We start from the raw sequence: 20,556 nt of genomic DNA, 5'->3' as shown, positions 1-20,556 counted from the left end.
TCTTAGGTTTCAGTCCAAATTCATATTATTTGTGCAGTCTAAAATACCTCAAGAGAATAATTTCATTTAAAGAGGGTCCTAGGTGGCACTGCCCCCAGACAATTAGTGCGAGTAAATGGACCTATCTCTGGAAAACTCGACTTCAAGCCAGGCCTCACAGATCCAACATATAAAGTTCTAAATAAACTGAGGAAGTCACAGTTAAAACATTTATGAAATGCAAATATACAACGTACCATGGGTGAGAAGCAGCTAAAACACAGGCAGCAGGAAAGAAAAAAGCACAACACTTCAGATATTATTAGACTTTTTCGACATGGAATATAAAAAAACTTATATTTAGCAAGCTTAAAGAAATTAAGAGAAACGTGGATAAATATGGAATGAGACAATAAAAATGGTCAAGTACTTTTAAAAGACAAACATAATTTTTAGAAATAAAAAATATACTCATTGAAGTTAGAAACTCAATGCAAAGACTCACTACCAGATTAGAACTTTGTTACAACATTTGATGAGAAACTAGCTAGAATTTCCTAGAATTAGTAAAGGACACTAACCTCTGGATCCAGGAAGCACAATAAGTCCCAAGCTGAATGAATAAAGGGAAATCCACACCTAGATTCATTATAGTTTTTTCTTCTTTGGTGTTTGATTTTTTTCCCCCACAATCTTAAAAGCAGCCAGGGGAAAAACAGAGGTCACCTAAAAAGGAAAAACAAACCAATGGCTCACTTCTTAAGAGAAACCATGGATATCAGAAGAAAGCAGGACAATATCCTCGGTGTACTGAGAAGAAAGGAACTATCAACCTAGGATTCTAACTCCAGTTAAAATATCTTCTTTAGGTTTAAGGGTAAATTTACAAATTTAAGCCTCAATCTATTCAAGCTTCTTGACCAACTACTTTTAATAGGAGATAGAGAGATAAACCAGTTAAACAACACAAATAAACAGCCAAGTCCATAATGTAGGACAATTTAAGTACAAATGATATCTCCAATAAGTCAATGGGTAAAAAACAAAAACAGAGGGGGCCGGCCCGGTGGCATAGTGGTTGAGTTTGTGCACTCCACTTCAGAGGCTGGGGGTTCACAGGTTTGGATCTTGGGCGTGGACCTACGCACCACTTATCGAGCCATGCTGTGGCAGGCTTCCCACATATAAAGTAGAGGAAGATAGGCATGGATGTTAGCCCAGGGCCAATTTTCCTCAGCAAAAAGAGAAAGACTGGCAACAGATGTTAGCTCAGGGCTAATCTTCCTCAAAAAAACAAAAACAGAAAAAGAAAAAAGGAGGAGGAGGAGATAAAACTGAAACTTAAGAGAGATATATTCAAAAAACAACGTGGGGACCCTGATAGGATCCTGATTTGAACAAACCAACTGTAAAAACATACTCTGGAGACAATCAGGGAACTTCGCAGTTTGCCAGGTGGGAAAACGCTGTGATGGTTATGTACCAGCTCGAGATGCATACTTAAGTATTTATCAATGAAAGGACATGTTTGGAAGTTGCTGTAAAAAAAAAACACTCCAGAAATAAGAAAAAGCAAGTAGATAAGCTACAAGCATTGTACTATTATCTGCACTATCTAATACAGAAGCCACCAGTCACATATGGCTAACGAGCACTTGAAGTGAGGCTAGTGTTAAGTAATTTAAATTTAAACTTAAATTTAAATACCACACGTGGCTAGTGCATTAGACAGCTCAGACTAGATGATCCAAGATTGGTAAAATATTGACAATTGTCAAAGCTGAGTGCTGACATGAGGATTCATTATACTCTTTTTTCTAGTTTTGTATATGCTTGAAAATTTCCAGATGAAAAGGTTAAAAATTTAAGAGAAGGAGGGTAAAATAAAGACATTTTAAAAGAAAGATGTGAGAGAGCTTACCCATCAAAAGATCATCCCTAAAGTAAATTCTCAGTATTCCAGGAAATAGGATTTTGAACACCTGAAATGTTAAGAAAGTAGAGTAAACAAAAATAAAATGGGTAAAACTAAGTGAACCTTGATTATATAAAATGGCAATAATAATATCTAATTTGTGAGATGGAAAAAAGCAAGCTGGAATCCTAATACTGAATAATAAAAATATATAAATTGGGAGGGAGGTAATTACCGTTTTATGTTCCTTGTATTCTTCCAGTAGGGAATGAAGATATTGATTAGCTTTAGACTTTAATTATGCATGATAATATAGCTAGGGTAACTGCTGAAGAAATGGACACAGTAGGTCTAACTCACAATCTATAAGAAAAAATAGAATAAGAAAAAAAACTTAATTATTCCAAAGGTAAGAAAAATGAGGGAAAAGAAACCAAAAAAAGTAGGTTAAATAAAAAGCATAAGGTGAGATGGCAGAAAACGTCTATTTCAATAATCACAATAAACGTACAAGTAAGTGGACTAAACTCTACAGTTCAGAAACAAAGACTGCCATGTTAGATTAAGATAAATTCCAGCTCTATGCTCTTTCATAAGATGCACTAAAAATCAAAATAACACTGAAAGTCTGAATCTCAAAAATGAAAACAATATACCTACCAGGCAAATATTAACCAAAAAAGTTTGTTTGGCTAACTTAATTTCATACATTTAAGACAAAGGGCACTACAAAATGTGACTACATCAGGGTATAAGGTTCAATTAACCAGGAAGTTATAAAGATTCTGAAGTTGGATACATGAGTAACATAGTCTCATAAAATTTATAACCAGAAGTTAACAGAATTAAAGTGCAAATAAAGCACCATCGGTGTAAGAGACTTTAACACACTTCTCTCAGTAATGAATAGATCAGAGGAAAAAAAGAGGATATGAAGATTTCAATAATAAAATATACAAGCTTAATCTAAAATACTTACAAGCACTATGCTCAACAAATGGAGAACATATATTGTTTTCAACCACATGTGGAATGTTTACAAAAACTAGTCCTATTGCTATACTATAAAGCTAGTCTTAAACCTTTCAAAGAATTTGTACACAGGTATGTTCTCTGACCAAAATGTAATTAAGTTATATATTAATAACAGAAGAAAACTATTATATTGAACCATATGAAGCTGGCATTTTAGTAGATTAAAAAAATGACTGAATGTTAACAGTTTTTTATTTTCTATTATTCTAATAGGAAAAAAGCCACATATTTGAAGTTTAGAAAAAATCACACTTATGATCAGTTCTAGGTACCAAAACTTGTAGGTTGTAGCTAAAGTGGGTCTTAGGAAAAAATGTAAGCTTTATATCCTTATATTAGAAAAGAAATGAAGTTAAAAATTAATCTAAGTTTCCAACTTAAGAGGATGGAGTAAAAAAACCTCAAAATACATGAATAAAATTTGAAGGAAAGAAAAAAGAATATGATATGAATATGAACTAGAAAACAACAGACAGGATTAATCAAGCAAAAAAATTGGCTCTTTGAAAACGATTAAAATAGGAAAAAGGTCAGATTATTCAAGAATAAAAGAGAGAAGGCTTATAAAGAAAATGAAAAAGCAAAAAAGAACACAATTACAGATGTTGCAGAGATTAAACATATAAGATATTATGAATAGCTTTATGCCAAACAAGCTCAAAACTCACAGGTAATAGATCAATTACTAGAGAAATAAAACTTACTAAAAATGACTCCATAGAAATAACTGAATAGTATTAAATAATTACAAAAATGAACTGAACGGTGACAGTTGCATGATACTGTGAATGTAATTAATGCCACTGAATTTCATATTTAAAAATGGTTATAACGGCAAATTTTATATTATATATATTTTACCACAATAAAAAAATGTAAAAAAATGAAATAATTTGGGCTGTTGCTGACCCCCTCAGTGAGGCTCCAGGTCTCCTCAGCCCTGACAACTCACTGCCTGGACAGATTCCTTAAAAAAAACCCAAAAACAAAAGCAATAACAAAGTAAAGAACTAGGCGTTTAAATTTCCCCACAAAGAAAACACCAGGCGCGGAGGTTTTATAGATCAGTTCTGACTTTCAAAGAGAATATTCCAACCTGACTCAAAGTCTTCAGAGATTAGACATACTCACAAAGATTCTGATTTCTTAAACTATACTTCAATGTATTTGGTCACATGTTTGCATATTACTAAATATTAGCAGGGGAAATAACATCAAATCTATAAGGCAAGAGTTAGATATCTGGAAGGTTTTATTTAATTTAGCCTGCACGCAAAACTCCAGAATTGTGCATGAACCAAAACGTCATGTTTGCATTTTGATTAGACTATTACAGTACCACAGGGGAGGGGTGGGGGGAGATGGACATGGCCACTTTTAAAAAAATTTCACATAATAGTTTTACTTATCTTTGTTTCAGAGTATAAAGTGAAGAGGAATGTTCTTTGAGACTGATAATATTGATATCAAACATGACAACCCATTGTAAGAAAACAAAATGATAGGCAAAACTCATTAATAAACATAGGTACAAATATTCTAAGGAAAATAAGTCCAAATCAAATACATCAGTAAATGAGCAAGTTAACACATCAAAACCAACTTGGATTTATCCCAGGAATGCAAGAGAGCCTTATTAGAAAATCAATTAATATAATTTTGTTTCATTAGTAGATCAAAGGAGAAAACAGTATGATCATCTCAATGATACAGTAAAAGTGTTTGATAAAAACCAACATTGCATCATGACTTAAAAATAACTTAGCCAACTCTATAAAAAAAAGACAATTAAAAAACGGGCAAAACATCTAAATGGATACTTTTCTAAGGAAATACAAATGGCCGTTAAGAACATGAAAAGATGCTTGTTATTAGCCACCAAGAAAACATAAATCAAAACCACAATGAGACAGCATTTCACACCCATTTCGATAGTTATAATCAAAAAGACAAACAAGTATTGGTGAGGATGTAGAGAAACCAGAACTCACATTTTCCTGGTGGAAACATACAATGGTGCAGCTACCTTGAAACAGTCTGGCAGTTCATCAAAATGTTAAATATAGAGTTATCATATAAACCAGCCATTCCACTCCTAGGTATATACCCAAGAGAAATGAAAACATAAATCCACACAAAACTTGTGTATGAATGTTCACAGCAACATTATTTATGATAGCCAAAAAGCGGAAATAATCCAAATGTCCATCAAATGACGAGTGGGTAAATAAAATGTGATGTATCCATACAATGCAATGTTATCTGGCCATAAAAAGGATGATTTCATTTATATGAAATGTCCAGAATGGACAAATCTATAAAGACAAAAAATAGATTAGTGGTTGCCTTGGTCAGGGAGGCAGGGAGGAATTGGGAGTGACAGCTAATGGGGATGGGGTTTATTTTTGGGGTGATGAAAATGTTCTAAAATTAGGTTGTGGAGATGACTGCACAACTCTGAGAATATATGAAAATCTACGGAATTGTACACTTTAAATGGACGAGTCATATGTGAATTATATCTCCATAAAGCTATTATAAAAAATAATTTTAGTAAATGAGGAAAATAAGGAATAGAAAGGAATGCCTTTAATCTGAAAATATATCAAAAACGTAGGGCAAACATCTAACTTAGCGGTTACAAACTAAAGGCGTTTATACTAAGACACAGAAAAAGACAAATGTGGCTCCTCCTAATCAAGTTAGGAAGTCCCAGCCAGTGAAGTAAACTGGGGACAGCGGGAGGGCAGACAAGAGTAGGGAGACATTAACAGATTGGAAGATTGCAGAGAAAAACTAAACCTGTCATCATTCATGGATAATATGACCGTATATAAACATCCAAAAGAATACACAGCTAAATTATTTGAAAACTAAGAGGTCTGCAGCTTACTGGATACAAAATATACATTCTGAAGGTTCAAAATAGAACAAGTCCAATGGAGGGGGGCAGTTGGCAATATCTAGCAACATTACACATGACCCAACAACTTCACTTCTGAAAATCGACTTTGTCCAGACATATGAAAAAAACATGCACAAGCCCACTCAGATGGGAACAACTCAGTCGTCCATCAACAGGGCACTAGGGTGCATCTGCATAATAAACTCTAAGCCAGGGGAAAAAAGCGGGGGGGGGAATCTCCGTGAACTGACGAGTATTTCAAGATATGTCGTTAATGGAAAAACATGAGCCACAGGAAAGGTCATTTCCTTGTAGAAACACAGTCTGACTTGCGGAGAACTTTTAAAGAGGGGAATACAGGAGATGGAAAAAACGCCCCGCTGACGCGCCCCGATCGCATCTCTCGACCCGCGTCCTCCCAGAGACCAGATCGACGCCCAGGGCGGCCGCTACGGACCCGGCGGGCGCGGATGGAGCGGGTCGGAGCTCTGGAAAGAAAAGCTGTGGCAGGCAGAGGCGCCGGGGCTCCCGAGCGGCCGCGCTGGGAACGTGCCCTTGACCCCACCCCACTCCCGCACGGCGCTTGCCGACCCACAGGCAGCACCTGGGCCTGAGCCCGGCCGGTGGAAAGCCGACGGATATAAAACATCCAGCTGGAGCACCAGCAGCAGCCCCAGAGCAGACGGCAACGCCCCCGGACGCGCACTTCCGCTTCCGGTCTCCGGCTGTGAGGGGCGGGAAGCGAGCAGGGAGGCGGGCCAAGAACGAGGGGCTGAGAGGCGCGGCCAGGCGGCAGCTGCTGAGTTCCGGCCAAATGCGGGTAAGAAGCTTTATATATTCATTTTAAGGAAGAAGAAATAGAGGCATATCAAGTAAAATAACTTGCTCTTGATGGGACAGCTAAGTAAAATGGTCCGCAGGAACTTGAGCTCCAGTCTTTGACTCCCTACCGTCTCTCCAAGACTTGGACAAGGGGAATGAGCAGCCTCAAGGGAAAAAGGGTCCAAACCTCACCTTTTGCCCATTATGGATTCTGTTGTGGGGTCATACCCTCTCCCCTCTTCCTAACCAAAGTAAGTCCCCCAGAGGTCAGAGATCCTTTTGTCCGGACTCCAATCTAAATAATTAAACTCTAGTATTAAAAAACAACTGAGGGGCCAGCCCGGTGGAGTGGTGGTGAAGTTCATGTGCTCCAATTTGGTGGCCCGTAGTTCCTGGGTTCGGATCCCAGCGCAGACCTACACTGCTCATCAAGCCATACTGTAGCAGCATCCCACATACAAAATAGAGGAAGACTGACACAGATGTTAGCTCAGGAACAATCTTTCTCAAGCAAAAAGAGGAAGATTGGCAACGGATGTTAGCTCAGGGCCAGTCTTGCCCACCAAAATAACAAAACAAAACCTGAGTGTCTCAGTTAGTGCTTTAAGTTACCTGCCAAGAGATGGGTTCTTATCAGGACCAAAAGGGGAATGACTCTTACATCTGCATAATCAGAAAATCTCAATCTGGTAGTAGAGAAAAAGACAGATTTTAAGGTGCTTTGGGGTTATTACTACATTTAGACACCCTGAACTCAGGATTTAAAAGATCTCAATAGCCCCCACTTTGTGCCTTTTCCAGACATCCCCATGAATAAAACATCTGCATAGACACAGGAGGATTTAAGAATAATTAAGAGTATCATTATTAATATTATTTAACAAAGCCACCCAGAACTGGAGATCTGTGGTTACAAGAAATCTCAACCCCTCCTGGCTGACTGTGCCTCACCAACTTGAGACCAGCTCCATCAAAATACCTGCCCATTAACAGAAGGGCCTTCCAGTGCTAGTGACTTAATTACTAATATTAAATTTAATGATTGGAACCATGTGTTTAAAGGTAAATTTTTCATTCTATAGTCCCCCAAAAAAAGATTTTAAGGAGGCTAGGTTTTGTTCTTTACCACATAATGAGCATAGCCTGACAAGGTACTATTAGGTGAACTGTGAAGATATTTACACATGTTTATCGATCAAGGATTCTGGCCTTTGCTCTGGGGACAAAGCATGACATTTTGAGGCAGAAGTAAAATGCCCACTAGCCCTCCTAAGCTCTACTATAAACACACACTACACTGGCCAATAACTCTGCCCTGGCCATCTGTATTTATGCACTGCTGGGCCGGCCTAGTGGCGTAGCGGTTAAGTGCGCACGCTCCACTGCTGGCGGCCCGGGGTTCAGATCCCAGGTGTACACCGACACACCGCCTGTCAGGCCATGGTTAAGTGTATTTATGCACTGCACTAGAACCCCACAGCCTGTTTCCAGAGGAAATGACAAGGCTGCACATACAGATACAGAGGATAGACTCTTTTTTTTTTTTTTTTGTGAGGAGATCAGCCCTGTGCTAACATCCGCCAATCCTCCTCTTTTTTTGCCAAGGAAGACGGCCCTGGGCTAACATCCGTGCCCAGAGGACAGACTCTTTGTTCATGGGAATGCAGCCTAGAAAAGAGAGTTCACTCATAAAATTGATTCCATTGTTTAATTTTGGGGTGAGGGGGAGAAGAATGTTGCAGAAGGTCAGCGTCAAATGACCCAGACAGTGGAATGTCTCTTCTCACCACAACCTGCTATGCTCCCTCCACAATGAACAACCCTGGGCCCTCACCTCAAGGCTCTTCCACTCACAGGACCACCAAGGGTTGCTCCTACCTCCCATAGGTGCACTGGGGGGGGGGGGCATTAATTTTATTTTTATGTCAAACATAAGCCCTGAGGGGACCTACATAGATGCCTTCAAGGTGCCAAGCAGCATTTGAGGCCAGGAATGAGGTTGGAGTACAACAGATGTGAATTTCCCATTTGGATGAAGCTCATTTGAGAACTAATGACACAGGCTTCTCCTATGGGGGCTCCTATGGGCTTTGACAGTCCAGTGACGTTTGGGTAGAAACTCTGGTAATTTCCTCACAAGCATTTGTAAAAGTCACGTTAGGGTAACAGCATTTATACTAAGCCACCACAGGTTAACATGAATCCAAGAACACGTAATGCATTTGTCTAAAATCTTTGATCTCTTAAAGCAATTAAAAAAAACACACACCTCAAAATTAAAAACAGGCTTTCCAATCACAATAGGTAGCTTTTCTTCCATTTGAAACCTTCACATTTCTGATTTTGGTATTGACCAAATTTTCAGGTTTTTAAAAATGACTACTTTAGAATTTTCTCTTAAAAATCAAAGGTCCCTCTCATCACTTATATCAGGATCAAAAACTGGCAAAATTGCAACACATATGAGTTAAGAGCAGATATTTGAATACAAATTCCCAGACTAAATCTGGGGGACTTGGGGGTTCAAAATCAAAATCTCTAGCTTCATTACATGCTCATGTATACTTTAAAAAAAGTATCTACCTTCCTTCGTCAAATACTAACACTATTTTTCTTCCCAATTGACAAATGAATGAAGGTTTTGTTCCTCTTGTTTCTGATGACAGCAATAAATCTTTCATTTCCTTGAGATTCCTGAAAACCAACATATATAGCTGTGAGAACCTGAAATTAAATCAATTGTACTGTTACAGAGGCCAAAACAGCAGGGAAAAATAAATACCTTTCTCTCTACTTTTCCCTGAGTTTTAATGGCTCTTAATTTGAAAAATAATGATTACTAAGAGGCAAAATGATTGAGGGAAAAAGGTCAGTCTTATTCTGATATGATTTCACTCAGACTTAATAGGTCTCTGGGGCCACTGATGGGGGAGTTTTCAGGTTCATTGTGGGATCTGCAGAGTAAGTGGCTTACTAATAAAATCATGTGCTTAATTAGTGTCATATCTGATGTCCAACAAGAGTGTACAAGATGTGTATGTCCAATCAGGTGGATACAATTTGCTGTGTAACTTCCAAAACAAGAGAGGGGAAAGAAATGGAAGGAGATAAAAATTATCCATTCCAGGATCACAGTCGCAAAACGATGGACCAGTCTTCTTCACCTGTCAGAGCCCAGTCTAGGACTGCCTACCTGTCTTTTACTCACTTTTACCAAAACTTGTTCTAAGAAGATTTCTTTGTGTTTCCCGTTCTTTACAATTAATAGTTGGCCACATTTTGAGAGCAAGGGCAGATTCAGTTCTGCTGGCAGTTCTGGGTCAGCTGAAACTTTGACACTGGGTTTCTATGTGCAGATATCTGTCGTAAAATTGAACTGTTAGTTCTCTGCCCAGAGGAACAAAATAATTCTGAAAATCTGGCCGCTAATACAGAACCCAGAGGAACATAAATTGGTTGTTGTTAATTCTGGATGAGGCCAGAATGCCCAGAGTCATCAGTAACTAGGGTTCCTCTGTTAGCTCTAAAGACTGGATGGATTAAAGTGAAATATGGTGTGCTAGAACCCATCAGAAACAATGGCGGATATTTCATGTTACATAAATCATGTAAGTAAGAATAATAACAGTGGCTCCCTCAGACAGCTATAATGAAGATGAAGTGAGTTGATCCATGGAAAACTTTTAGGGCATTTCATGGCATCCAGTAAGTGTAAAATTACTGTGAGCGCTCATCGGCCCTTGACAGTCATGACTGTTAGAAAGTTTCCATTGACATTTAGTAACAAAATCCTTTGCCTTGTTAATGGTCTCATTTAACAAATGGAAAATGAGTTTTAAGAGAGGCTAAGGGAAGGGCCCTGGACACACAGCTGGAAAACAATAGCAGCAGGACCCCACACGCCAGTAGTCAGCTCCAAAGTCTGAGCCCTTAACCGCCTGGGCTACTTTGGCAAAGAGCAAGTCTAGAGGCTGTGCTTCTCTGAAGCATATTGAGACCCTAGAATCTTCCCAGTCAACTATCTAGACTATTTTAAGAGAGTAATAATAAAAAAGGAGAATAAATCTGTTATGATTACGAATGCTGTGTAACAAACCACCCAAAGGCAGTGATATATAATAGTGGTTGACAAAACCTGGTTGCCAGACTGCTAAGAGGCCTGAGACATTTTCAGAGGCTTTGAGGTCAAAACTACATTTGTAATAGTTCTAAGATATTTACCTTTTTATCATGTTGACATTTATACTGATGACACAAAAGCAATGGTGGGTAAAAGTGCTGGTGCCTTAGCAGAAATCAAGGCAGTGGCAGCAAGTTGCACAAATAGTCCTCGTATTCTCCACTGCCACACACTCATGATAAAAAATCCAGTTTTCCTAAAAAGTGTCCTAGAGGGAGCAGAAAAATTTGGAACACTTACATCTGTGACCATAACCATGGCAGCTTCTCAACATTTACAAACCTTTCTGATATGACCAATAGCTATATTACTGAATATTGTTTGACATTGTATAATAAAATAGGTCAACATTTGAAAAATATGCATCACACAATGAACTATCTTCCATATGAGCAACACCTGATGGTACAAAATCATTCATGGGTAAAATATCCATTCAAAGTGCAAGACAAACCAATTAATGTCATAGAATAGGAAGAGTTCACTGACACAATTTCATATTCCACAGTGCAACTAATCTTTAAGCAACTATTACTAGTTGAGTTTTGGTAAAGTATCAAAGAATATCCAAAATTATCTGAAACTACTTCTCCCTTTTCCAACTATGTATCTCACCAAAGCCAAATTTTCTATATATACTTCAGCCTAAACAACTTATGGCAAAAAATTGAATGCAGAAGTGGGTATGAGAATCCAGCTGTCATCTATTAAGCTAGACATTAAACAGATTTGCAAAATCTCTTTGTAAAACATGCCACTCATCTGGTAAAGAAAAAAAATAATCAATGACACACACTAAATATGGTAGGGCAGACTTTTTTCAGGACCATCAAGATAGGTATAGGGACCACCACAATGCTGTTTTGCAGTCGGGGAGAGACATTGGGCTCAACTCCAAATACAGCATGGGCAAGTGGGAAGGTTACAGCCAAGGAGCAGGGTGGGGGTCAGTGGATGGAAAATTACTAAGATGAAACATCAGGGGTAAAGGAGATTCTGGCTAAACTGACCTAAAAGGATCATTACTTAAAGGCAGATCAGGGTGATCAGAAATCACCTGAAGGACGGTGGAGAATGAGGGACCAGATCAGGTATCAAGAGTGATCAGATTTGGAGGACAGGGAACTCACTGAACTGACTTAGCAGGGTTCTTGCTAAAACTGGATTTTATAAGGAAGTGCACAGATGAACCTGGAAGGAGGTTCAATAGACTGATTAAAGTTGGGTCAAGAGGATACTCTTTGTCTCTTCTCACACTTTTTGTTGCCATTGGAAAATAGTTATTTTTCATAAATATTTTAAAATTTTGTCTTAATTTCTAAGATGTTAAATACTCATAGATATAATACCCATAAAATAAAGCATTTTGGGGTACTCAATTTTAAAAAGTATAAAAGAATCCTGAGGTCAAAATGTTTGAGAACCGTTTGTGTAGAATCACCATCATTTTGTTATGTTCACAGATCACAGGTCAGGAATTTGGACAGGACCAGCCGGAAGGAATAGCTTTTCTCTGCTCTACCATGACCAGGGCCTCAGCTGGGTAGCCTTACACAGCTGAAGGTGACTCAAAGGCAGGCACCTGGTATCACCTGGAGACTCTTTCGCCCATGTATCTGGTGCCTTCCTTGAAATGGCTAGAAGACCGAGAGCAGCTCATGACCGTTGACAGGAGCATCTCCACATAGCCTCTCCATGTTACAGCATAGCTGCTGGTTTCCAAGGGGGAAGCATACCAAAAGGGAGCATGCCAAGATAACCAGGAGGGAACTGCATGGCCTTTTATGGCCCAGCTTAGGAAGTCACATCACTTATCATGTACTCCTTTAGGAGAAACAGTCAAAAGTTTGCCTAGATTCAAGGGGAAGGAACAGTGTCAAAGAATTTTGGGGCCATATTTTAAAACCATCACAGCCTGCCACAAATTGTTTACATATCTCCCACATATACAGTCACTGCCTCCTAAAACCATGCCAAAATCTCATGCCTGTAGAATCAGACTTAGCTTCTATGTCCAGGATCTTGATATCTAAATCTGGCCCAATCTGGAAAAGAGTGCTTAGGTTTGTTTTCTTGAGTATTACTCTCAAGTTGAAGATTTTGAACTAAAGAGACAAGTTATCTACTCCCTACACACCCAACATATAATTGTGAGACAAGGACAGGATAATCAGAATAGACATTCATATTAAAAAAAGGAGTGGGGTAGGAGGAATGGGACGTCCACAGCAGACAATGATCCATAGCGATTTTGAAATTTAGGCAGGAACATCCTGCCTGTTCCTTGTTTGAGGAGCAGTACTGCTCCATAGTAATGATTCTCTGGGGAGTTCTGCTACCTGAATCATACATGCTTTTCCATAGAAGATATGCCATTTATTTATTTATTTATTTATTTTTGTGAGGAAGATCAGCCCTGAACTAACATCTGTGCTAACCCTCCTCTTTTTTGCTGAGGAAGACTGGCTCTGAGCTAACATCTATTGCCAATCCTCCTCCTTTTTTTTTTTTTTTCCTCCCTAAAGCCCCAGTAGATAGTTGTATGTCATAGTACATCCTTCTAGTTGCTGTATGTGGGACACGGCCTCAGCATGGCTGGAGAAGTGGTGCATTGGTGCGCGCCCGGGATCCGAACCCAGGCTGCCAGTAGCAGAGCGTGTGCACTTAACCGCTAAGCCATGGGGCCAGCCCAGATATGCCATATTTTTAACTGATTAGTTTTATAGACCTATTTCATCTTGCTCACTTCCACAGCTTGGGGGTTCAAAGGTCTCTATTTACTTTTTTTAAGAGTTTTTTTTAGAGCAGTTTTAGGTTCACAGCAAAACTGAGCAGAAGGCACAGAGATTTCCCATATGCCGCTGCCCCCATACCTGCATAACCTCCCCCTCTATGAACATCTCTCACCAGAGTGGCAAATTTGTTAAAACTGATGAACCTACAATGACACATCATTATCACCTGAAGTCCATAGTTTACATTAGGGTTCACTCTTGATGTACAAATTCTATGGTTTGGACAAATATATAATGACAAATATCCACCATTATAGTGTCATACAGGGTATTTTCACTGCCCATCCTCTGCTCCACCTATTCATCCTTCCACCCACCCCCTCCCCCAACCCCTGGCAACCATTTATCTCCATAGTTTTGCATTTTCCAGAATGTCATATAGTTGGAATCATACGGTATGTACCCTGTCCAAATTGGCTTCTTTCACTTGGTAGTATGCATTTAAGCCTCTATAAACATCCACATGCAAAAAACATGTACGTGCAGGTTTTTGTGTGGACATAAGTTTTAAACTTCTTTGGGTAAATACCAAGGAGTGCAAATACTGGATCGTTTGGTAAGAGTATCTTTAGTTCTGTAAGAAACCGCCAAAGTGGCTGTACAATTTTGTATTCCCACCAACAAAAAATGAGATTTTCTTTTGCTCCACATTTTCACCAGCATTTGGCATGGTCAGTGTTCTGGATTTTGGCCACTGTAATAGGTCTATAGTGGTATCTTATTGTTGTTTTAACTTCCATTTCCTTGATGACATATGATGTGGAAGATCTTTTCATATGATTATTTGCCACTTGTATATCTTTTTTGGTGAAGTGTCTGTTAAGGTCTTGGCCACATTTCTTATTCAGGCTGTTTATTTTCTTATTGAGTTTTACAGTTCTTTGTATATTTTGGGTAACAGTCTTTTAACCAGATGTGTTTTTTTCCAAGTATTTTCTGTGACTTGTCTTCTCACCCTCTTGACAATGTCTTTTGCAGAGCAGAAGTTTTTAATTTTAATTAAGTCCAGTTTATCAATTATTTATTTTATGTATCATGCCTTCAATGTTACATTTAAAAAGGTACTACCATAGGGGCCGGCCTGGTGGCATAGTGGTTAAGTCTGCGTGTTCCACTTTGGCGGCCCAGGGTTTGCCGGTTCGGATCCTGGGTGTGGACCTTCTCACTGCTCATCAAGCCATGCTGAGGTGGCATCCCAAATAGAACAACTAGAAGGATGTACAACTATGACACACAGCTATCTGCTGGGGCTTTGGAGAGAAAAAAGGCAAAAAGGAGGAAGACTGGCAACAGATGTTAGCTCAGGTCCAATCTTCCTCAAAAAAAAAAAAGGGGGTTTATTTTCTAAAAGAAAAAAAGTATTACCATACCCAAGGTCATCTAGATTTTCTCCTCTTATCTTCTAGGAGTTTTATAGTTGTGTGTTTTACACTTAGGTCTGTAATGCATTTTCAGTTAATTTTTATGAAGAGTGTAAGGTCTGTGTCTAGATTCATTCTTTCACAGGTAGATGTCCAGTTGTTCCAGCAGCATTTGCTGAAAAGAAGTGTCTTTACTCCATTCCATTGCCTTTGCTCCTTTGTCAAAGACCAGCTGACTCTATTTATATGGGTCTATTTCTGAGCTCTCTCTTCTGTTCCATTGATCAATTTGTCTATTTTTTTACCAATATCACACTGTCTTGATTAATGTAGCCTTATAGTAAGTCTTGAAGTCAAGCAGTGCCAGTCCTCCAACTTTGTTCTTTTCCTTCAATATCGTGTTGGCTAGTCTGGGTCTTTTGCCTCTCCATATAAACATTAGAATTAATTTGTTGATATCCATAAAATAAGCTGCTAGGATTTTGACTGGATTGAATTTATAGATAAAGTTGGGAAGAACTGACATCTTGACAATATTGAGTCTTTCTATCCACACACATTTATTTAGTGCTTGATTTCATTCCTCAGAGTTTTATAGTCTTCATCATATAGATCTTGCACATCTTTTGGTGTGCTAATGTAAATGGTATTGTTTTTAATTTCAAATTCTATTTGTTCATTGGTAGTATATAGGAAAATGATGATGATTTCAAGGATGTGTGTGTGCGTCAAAACTTAAATTGTACACAACAATATGTGCAGTTTATTATATAGCAATTATATTTCAATAAACCTGTTCATTAAGAAAACCAACTTCAATAATAACTCAAACCAAAGACTAACAACAAGAAAAAAGATATTTGAACAGTCACTTCACTGAAGGTACATGGATGACAAGCACATGTAAAGATGCTCAGCATCATTAATCTTTAAAACTATGGGTCTACCGTGAAAAAATACACACACAAAAAGGCAAACTTATTTAAATAAAAATTTACTTGGGTTTCTTTTCCAGTATCAATTTTCTTATATGCAATAAGTGAAAATTTGTACTCCAAAAGTTTCCCAAATTCCTTACACTTAGGTTTTATTTAAAAACTTTTTTTCTTTTTTTTTTCCCTTGCTGAGGAAGATTCACTCTGAGCTAACATCTGTGCCAATCTTCCTCTATTTTGTATGTGGGTCACTGCCACAGCATGGCTGCTGACAAGTGGTGTAGGTCCACACCTAGGAACTGAACCTGAGCTGCCAAAGCGGAGCGTGCCGAATTTTACCACTAGGCCATGGGGCTAGCCCCTTAAAAACCTTTTTATAACAAAAGTTTTTCATTAAAAAAAAACCTTTTAGGATTTTTATTTTTATAAAAATATATTTACTGAAAGCATTCTGATATTTTTTATTCATACAAAATCTTTCCAGTGTGACTTTTTACATGTACAGTAAATTAACATAGCCTTTTCCACATTCCCTACATTTCTAATTTATAGTTTCTCACTAGTGTGAATCATGTTTCCTAATGACAAAGAACAATCAAAGGCTTTCCTCTATCCATTTTACTCATGGGATCTCTCATAATGTGTGCTTTCATGCTTTCCCATAGAGGAGGATAAAAACTAAAAAAATTCCTACACTTTTTACATTCATAAGATTTTTCACACCTGTGAAATCACCGCTGAATATTAAGGTATAAGGCAGAGCTAAAGGCTTCCCACATTCCTTACAGTAAGGTTACCTCCAGTATGAATTAGTACATGTTCAGTAAGTGTGAGAAAGTACTGAAGGCTTTCCCACATTCTTTACAAGTATAAGCTTCTCTCAAGTGTGAATTCTTATACATTCAGTAAGGCATGAGGAATTACTAAGGTTTTCCCACATTCCTCATATATATGGCTTCTCCCCACTGTGAGTTCTTAAATGTCAAATAACATATGTGGATCGAGTAAAGGCTTTCCTACATTCCTTACATTCAAAAGGTGGTTCACCAGTGTGAGGTTCTTCTGTGTACTGTAAGGCCCGAGGAAATGGTGAAGGCTTTCCCACATTTTTTACATTTATATGGCTTCTCTCCAGTATGTGTTCTTTTATGTTGACTAAGGTGTGAGGAATATCTAAATGCTTTCCCACATTCCTTACATTCAGAAGGTCTTTCTACACTGTGAATTCTTACATGTTGACTAAGAAATGAGGATCTAATACAGGCTTTCCCACACTGCTTACAATTACAGGGTTTTACTCCAGGGTGAGTTTGCACATGACTTTTAAAGCAAAATGAATTACTAAAGGCTTTCCACATTCCTTACATTGATAAGGCTTCTTGCCAGTGTGCGTTCTCATATATACATTAAGGTGTGAGGAACTAGCAAAGGCTTTTCCACATTCCTTACATTCATAAGGCTTTTCTCCAGTGTGAGTTCTGTGTTTTATAAGACCTGAAGAATCAGTGAACACTTCCTCACATTTATTACACTCATACAGTTTTTCTCCAGTGTGAACTCGCATCTGAATATTAAGTTTTGAGACACAAGTAAACTCTCTGTCACACTTCTTACAAACATAGTGTTTCTCTCTAGTATGAAATCTTATATGTTTAGCAAGATGTGGGGATTAAGGAAAGGCTTTCTCAAATTTCTTATATTCCACAGGCATCATTCTACTGTGAGTTCTTAAATCTTGAGTAAGATATGAAGACCAAGTGAAGGTTTTCTTACATTCTTTATATTCATAGGGTTTTTCTCCATTGTGAGTTTGCATATGTACAAAAAGGCTTACAGAAGGAGAATAAACTTTCCCACATTCCTTAAGAGCATATGGTCTATCTCCATCATGAATTCTTATACATTCTCTAAGATGTGAGGAAGAAGGTAAGCCTTTCCCAGAGTCAGTGCATTTATAGGATTTCTCTTGACTATAAGTTTTCTTGTGAACCATAAGATGTGGATTTTGCCTGAAGGCTGTTTCACATTGATTACATTTAGGAGGTTTCTCTCCACTATGGTTTTCTTATGTAGATTAAGGGCAGAGTTCTTTGTGAAGGCTTTTTCACACTATTAAGCTCACAAGTTTTCTTTCTAATGTAAGTTCTCCTGTGAGTCTGAAGGTATGAGTGTTCACTCAAGGCTTCTTCACAATGGTTAAAGTTAAATGATTCCTCTCCAATGTGGTTTCTCTCTTGTTGATGAAGGGATTATTGATAAAAGTTTCCCAGCTTTATTACATTCAGAGATTCTCCCCTCTGCCTTGAACTCTTTTACATTATACAGGAAACAAATCAGTATGATTGAAGTTTTTTTGCTTTTTCTTCCACTTTCACTGCAATGCATGGTACCAGACCTGCATGCTTTCAAGCAGAATGAAGTGACCATTCTGCTAGAAAGTTCTGTTCTATTCTTTATTTCACAGGGATTCTTACAGAGTTTAGCTGATAACTGATCGAGACACATTTATCAAAAACTTCATCTGAATTACATATATGGGAATAGTTAGCTGAGTGAACACTGTGAAGAAATATATTGTGAGGGGTATTTAAAGTATCTGCCAAATTCATGCTCAGAGACTCTATAAGAAACAGCTTCTTTTTGGGTGAATAACACTAGCCTCAAATGTCTGTCATGATTATTGTGCTGCTTTTCTAGTTTATAGAATTTCCAATCTTCTACTAGTGTGGAAGGCAAGGAATTATATGTTGTGAATCTTACCATTTCCACCACATGGGATGTTTCCCCCTGGAAAATATTCTGCTGAGGTGCTGACCATTTGGTATTAAGACAAGTCTCCCAATCTGAAACAAGATAAAAAAAAATTAAGTTCTCGGAGAAATAAACTATGGAAGGAAGGTGTTAAAAATGAAGGCCGATGTGTATTTACATTCAAACATTAACTTAAAATATATTTAAAAAGAAAAAGAAAAAAATGAAAACATAGAGATTGAGAAGTTTAGCTGTATTAAGAGTTAGGCAATGATAACGTGCTGTGGTCAAACTGGTAGGTGATTTACTAAGAAATGACTCTATAAACATTGCAACTGACAGTGAACAGAAAGCAGCATAACCAGGAAAACAAAGTTGAAAGAAATGCATAAAGAGCTAAATGCAAATGATAAATGTGAAGAAGAAATGGCACAGATCTTACTGTCAGGCCAAAAGGAAGTTTCAGAAGGTGGATGAAAAGTTAAAGAAAAAGGGAAGTTTGAGGTACCCAAGGAACCTCAGAAACCAAATGGCCTCAGCATTCTTAGAGGGAAAAAAAAAAAATCTTCAAAAGCTTCCTATTAACATTTCCAAACGGTCTGTACCTCTCATGGATTAGAGTTATTTCCCATAAAGAATCACATCTGCCTTTTCCCTCACTTTGGAGAACTCTTCCCACTGTCCTCAGCTTTCCTCTTTGTTCCACCTAAAAGATCAGACCAGGTCTGCTCTCAGAGAAAGATGATTGATGTAAGAAGAAAATGCAATGCATGGCAAATACTTCCATAAACCAGGGGCCAAGATTCTGCTCTTAAGGGATATCAAATACTGTCTGGTATAATTTAAGAAAGAACAAAATGCTCATGCCAACTCTAATGAACCAGTAAACTTTCAAATAAAGTGCAAACACACACTCTCTCTCTCTCTCATTGGACACCAAAAGGGTTGCCGATCTTTCTCCTGAAACCCAGGCTCTTGTACATACATTTTTGAAGTCCTGAGCCTTTTATCCATAGAGAAAATAAAGCCAGTGCAATGAACAGATCTTCATTTTCATGAGGAAAACACATGATGGTAAGGTCTGAGAGAGCAGAAACAATGTCTGCTCTGTTTACCACTGCATTGCCACTAATCAGCACAGAACCTAAAATACAGTCACTTTAAAAATATTTGTTCCTCAAAAAACTAAATGAAGAAATGGTATAAGCCTTACCTACTGCAACCAGATTCTTATAGTTCTCCAGCATCACATCTCTGTACAGGTTTCTCTGAGTCTGATCCAGCAAGTCCACTCCTCCTGGCTGAATTCCACAGCCATGTCCTCAAAGGTCACTGGATCCTAAACCATCACAAATATCTTGGCATCAGGCAATTGCCATCTCCCCCAATATTCACTGGAGAGAGAGGAAGAGAGATCCAATGCCTAAGCAAGGTTCCATGTTGTCCCATTACCTCCCCCAGGGCTTGACCTTCTCCTCTCTACCTGGACATATTCACTGGTGATCTCACCCAGTCACGGCTTTAAGAGTACCTCTTTCACCTGACTGAATGTATCTATCTCCCCACAACTAGATTGTGACCTTTTCTAGTCTTATTTTTCTCTACTGACAGGATTTAACACAGTCCTGAGCACATTACAGACACAATAAATGTGGGTAAATGAATGAATCATTCCTCCAGTGACAGCACAAATTCTGAGAATTGCATGTCTGCTCTCTTACTGTCTATCATAGCAAAATGACAGCACACAATCAGCATGGATGACAGTCGGACTGAATTAGTAAACACCGTCGTCCCTTGGAATCCATGGGAGACTGGTGCCAGGACCCCACCCCACCGCTCCCCCTGCCCCACCCCTCACAGCCCCTAAGGATATCA

At 38.3% G+C, this 20,556-nt stretch overlaps 1 protein-coding gene and 1 pseudogene across 2 annotated transcripts in view; both read right to left on the bottom strand.

The window, feature by feature from the left end:
- Nucleotides 1-2,202: 2,202 nt before the first annotated feature.
- The window catches only part of LOC101402980 (zinc finger protein 559), a 31,126-nt gene continuing 12,772 nt past the window's right edge, over nucleotides 2,203-20,556 (bottom strand). The window contains exons 4-6 of one of the 2 annotated variants that reach the window (XM_087425556.1): nucleotides 19,892-20,017; nucleotides 18,688-18,770; nucleotides 2,203-2,257 (exon numbers count right to left, since the gene is read on the bottom strand). In XM_087425556.1, coding sequence (XP_087281682.1) covers nucleotides 2,246-2,257; nucleotides 18,688-18,770; nucleotides 19,892-19,925 — 129 coding nt within the window. In that variant the 5' untranslated portion in view covers nucleotides 19,926-20,017 and the 3' untranslated portion in view covers nucleotides 2,203-2,245. Of the gene's footprint in view, nucleotides 2,258-10,913; nucleotides 11,045-18,687; nucleotides 18,771-19,891; nucleotides 20,018-20,556 lie in introns of those variants that run through there. The other variant, XM_087425553.1, reaches the window with a different exon arrangement.
- LOC147912144 (uncharacterized) lies at nucleotides 15,792-18,167 on the bottom strand (annotated as a pseudogene).

This window comes from Ceratotherium simum, chromosome 39, assembly GCF_057802395.1.
Source record: "Ceratotherium simum simum isolate JZ-2026a chromosome 39, ASM5780239v1, whole genome shotgun sequence".
NCBI classification, from domain to species: Eukaryota; Metazoa; Chordata; class Mammalia; order Perissodactyla; family Rhinocerotidae; genus Ceratotherium; species Ceratotherium simum.
Note: the sequence above shows the minus strand (reverse complement) of the source record. Positions and strands in the feature narration are given on the sequence as shown.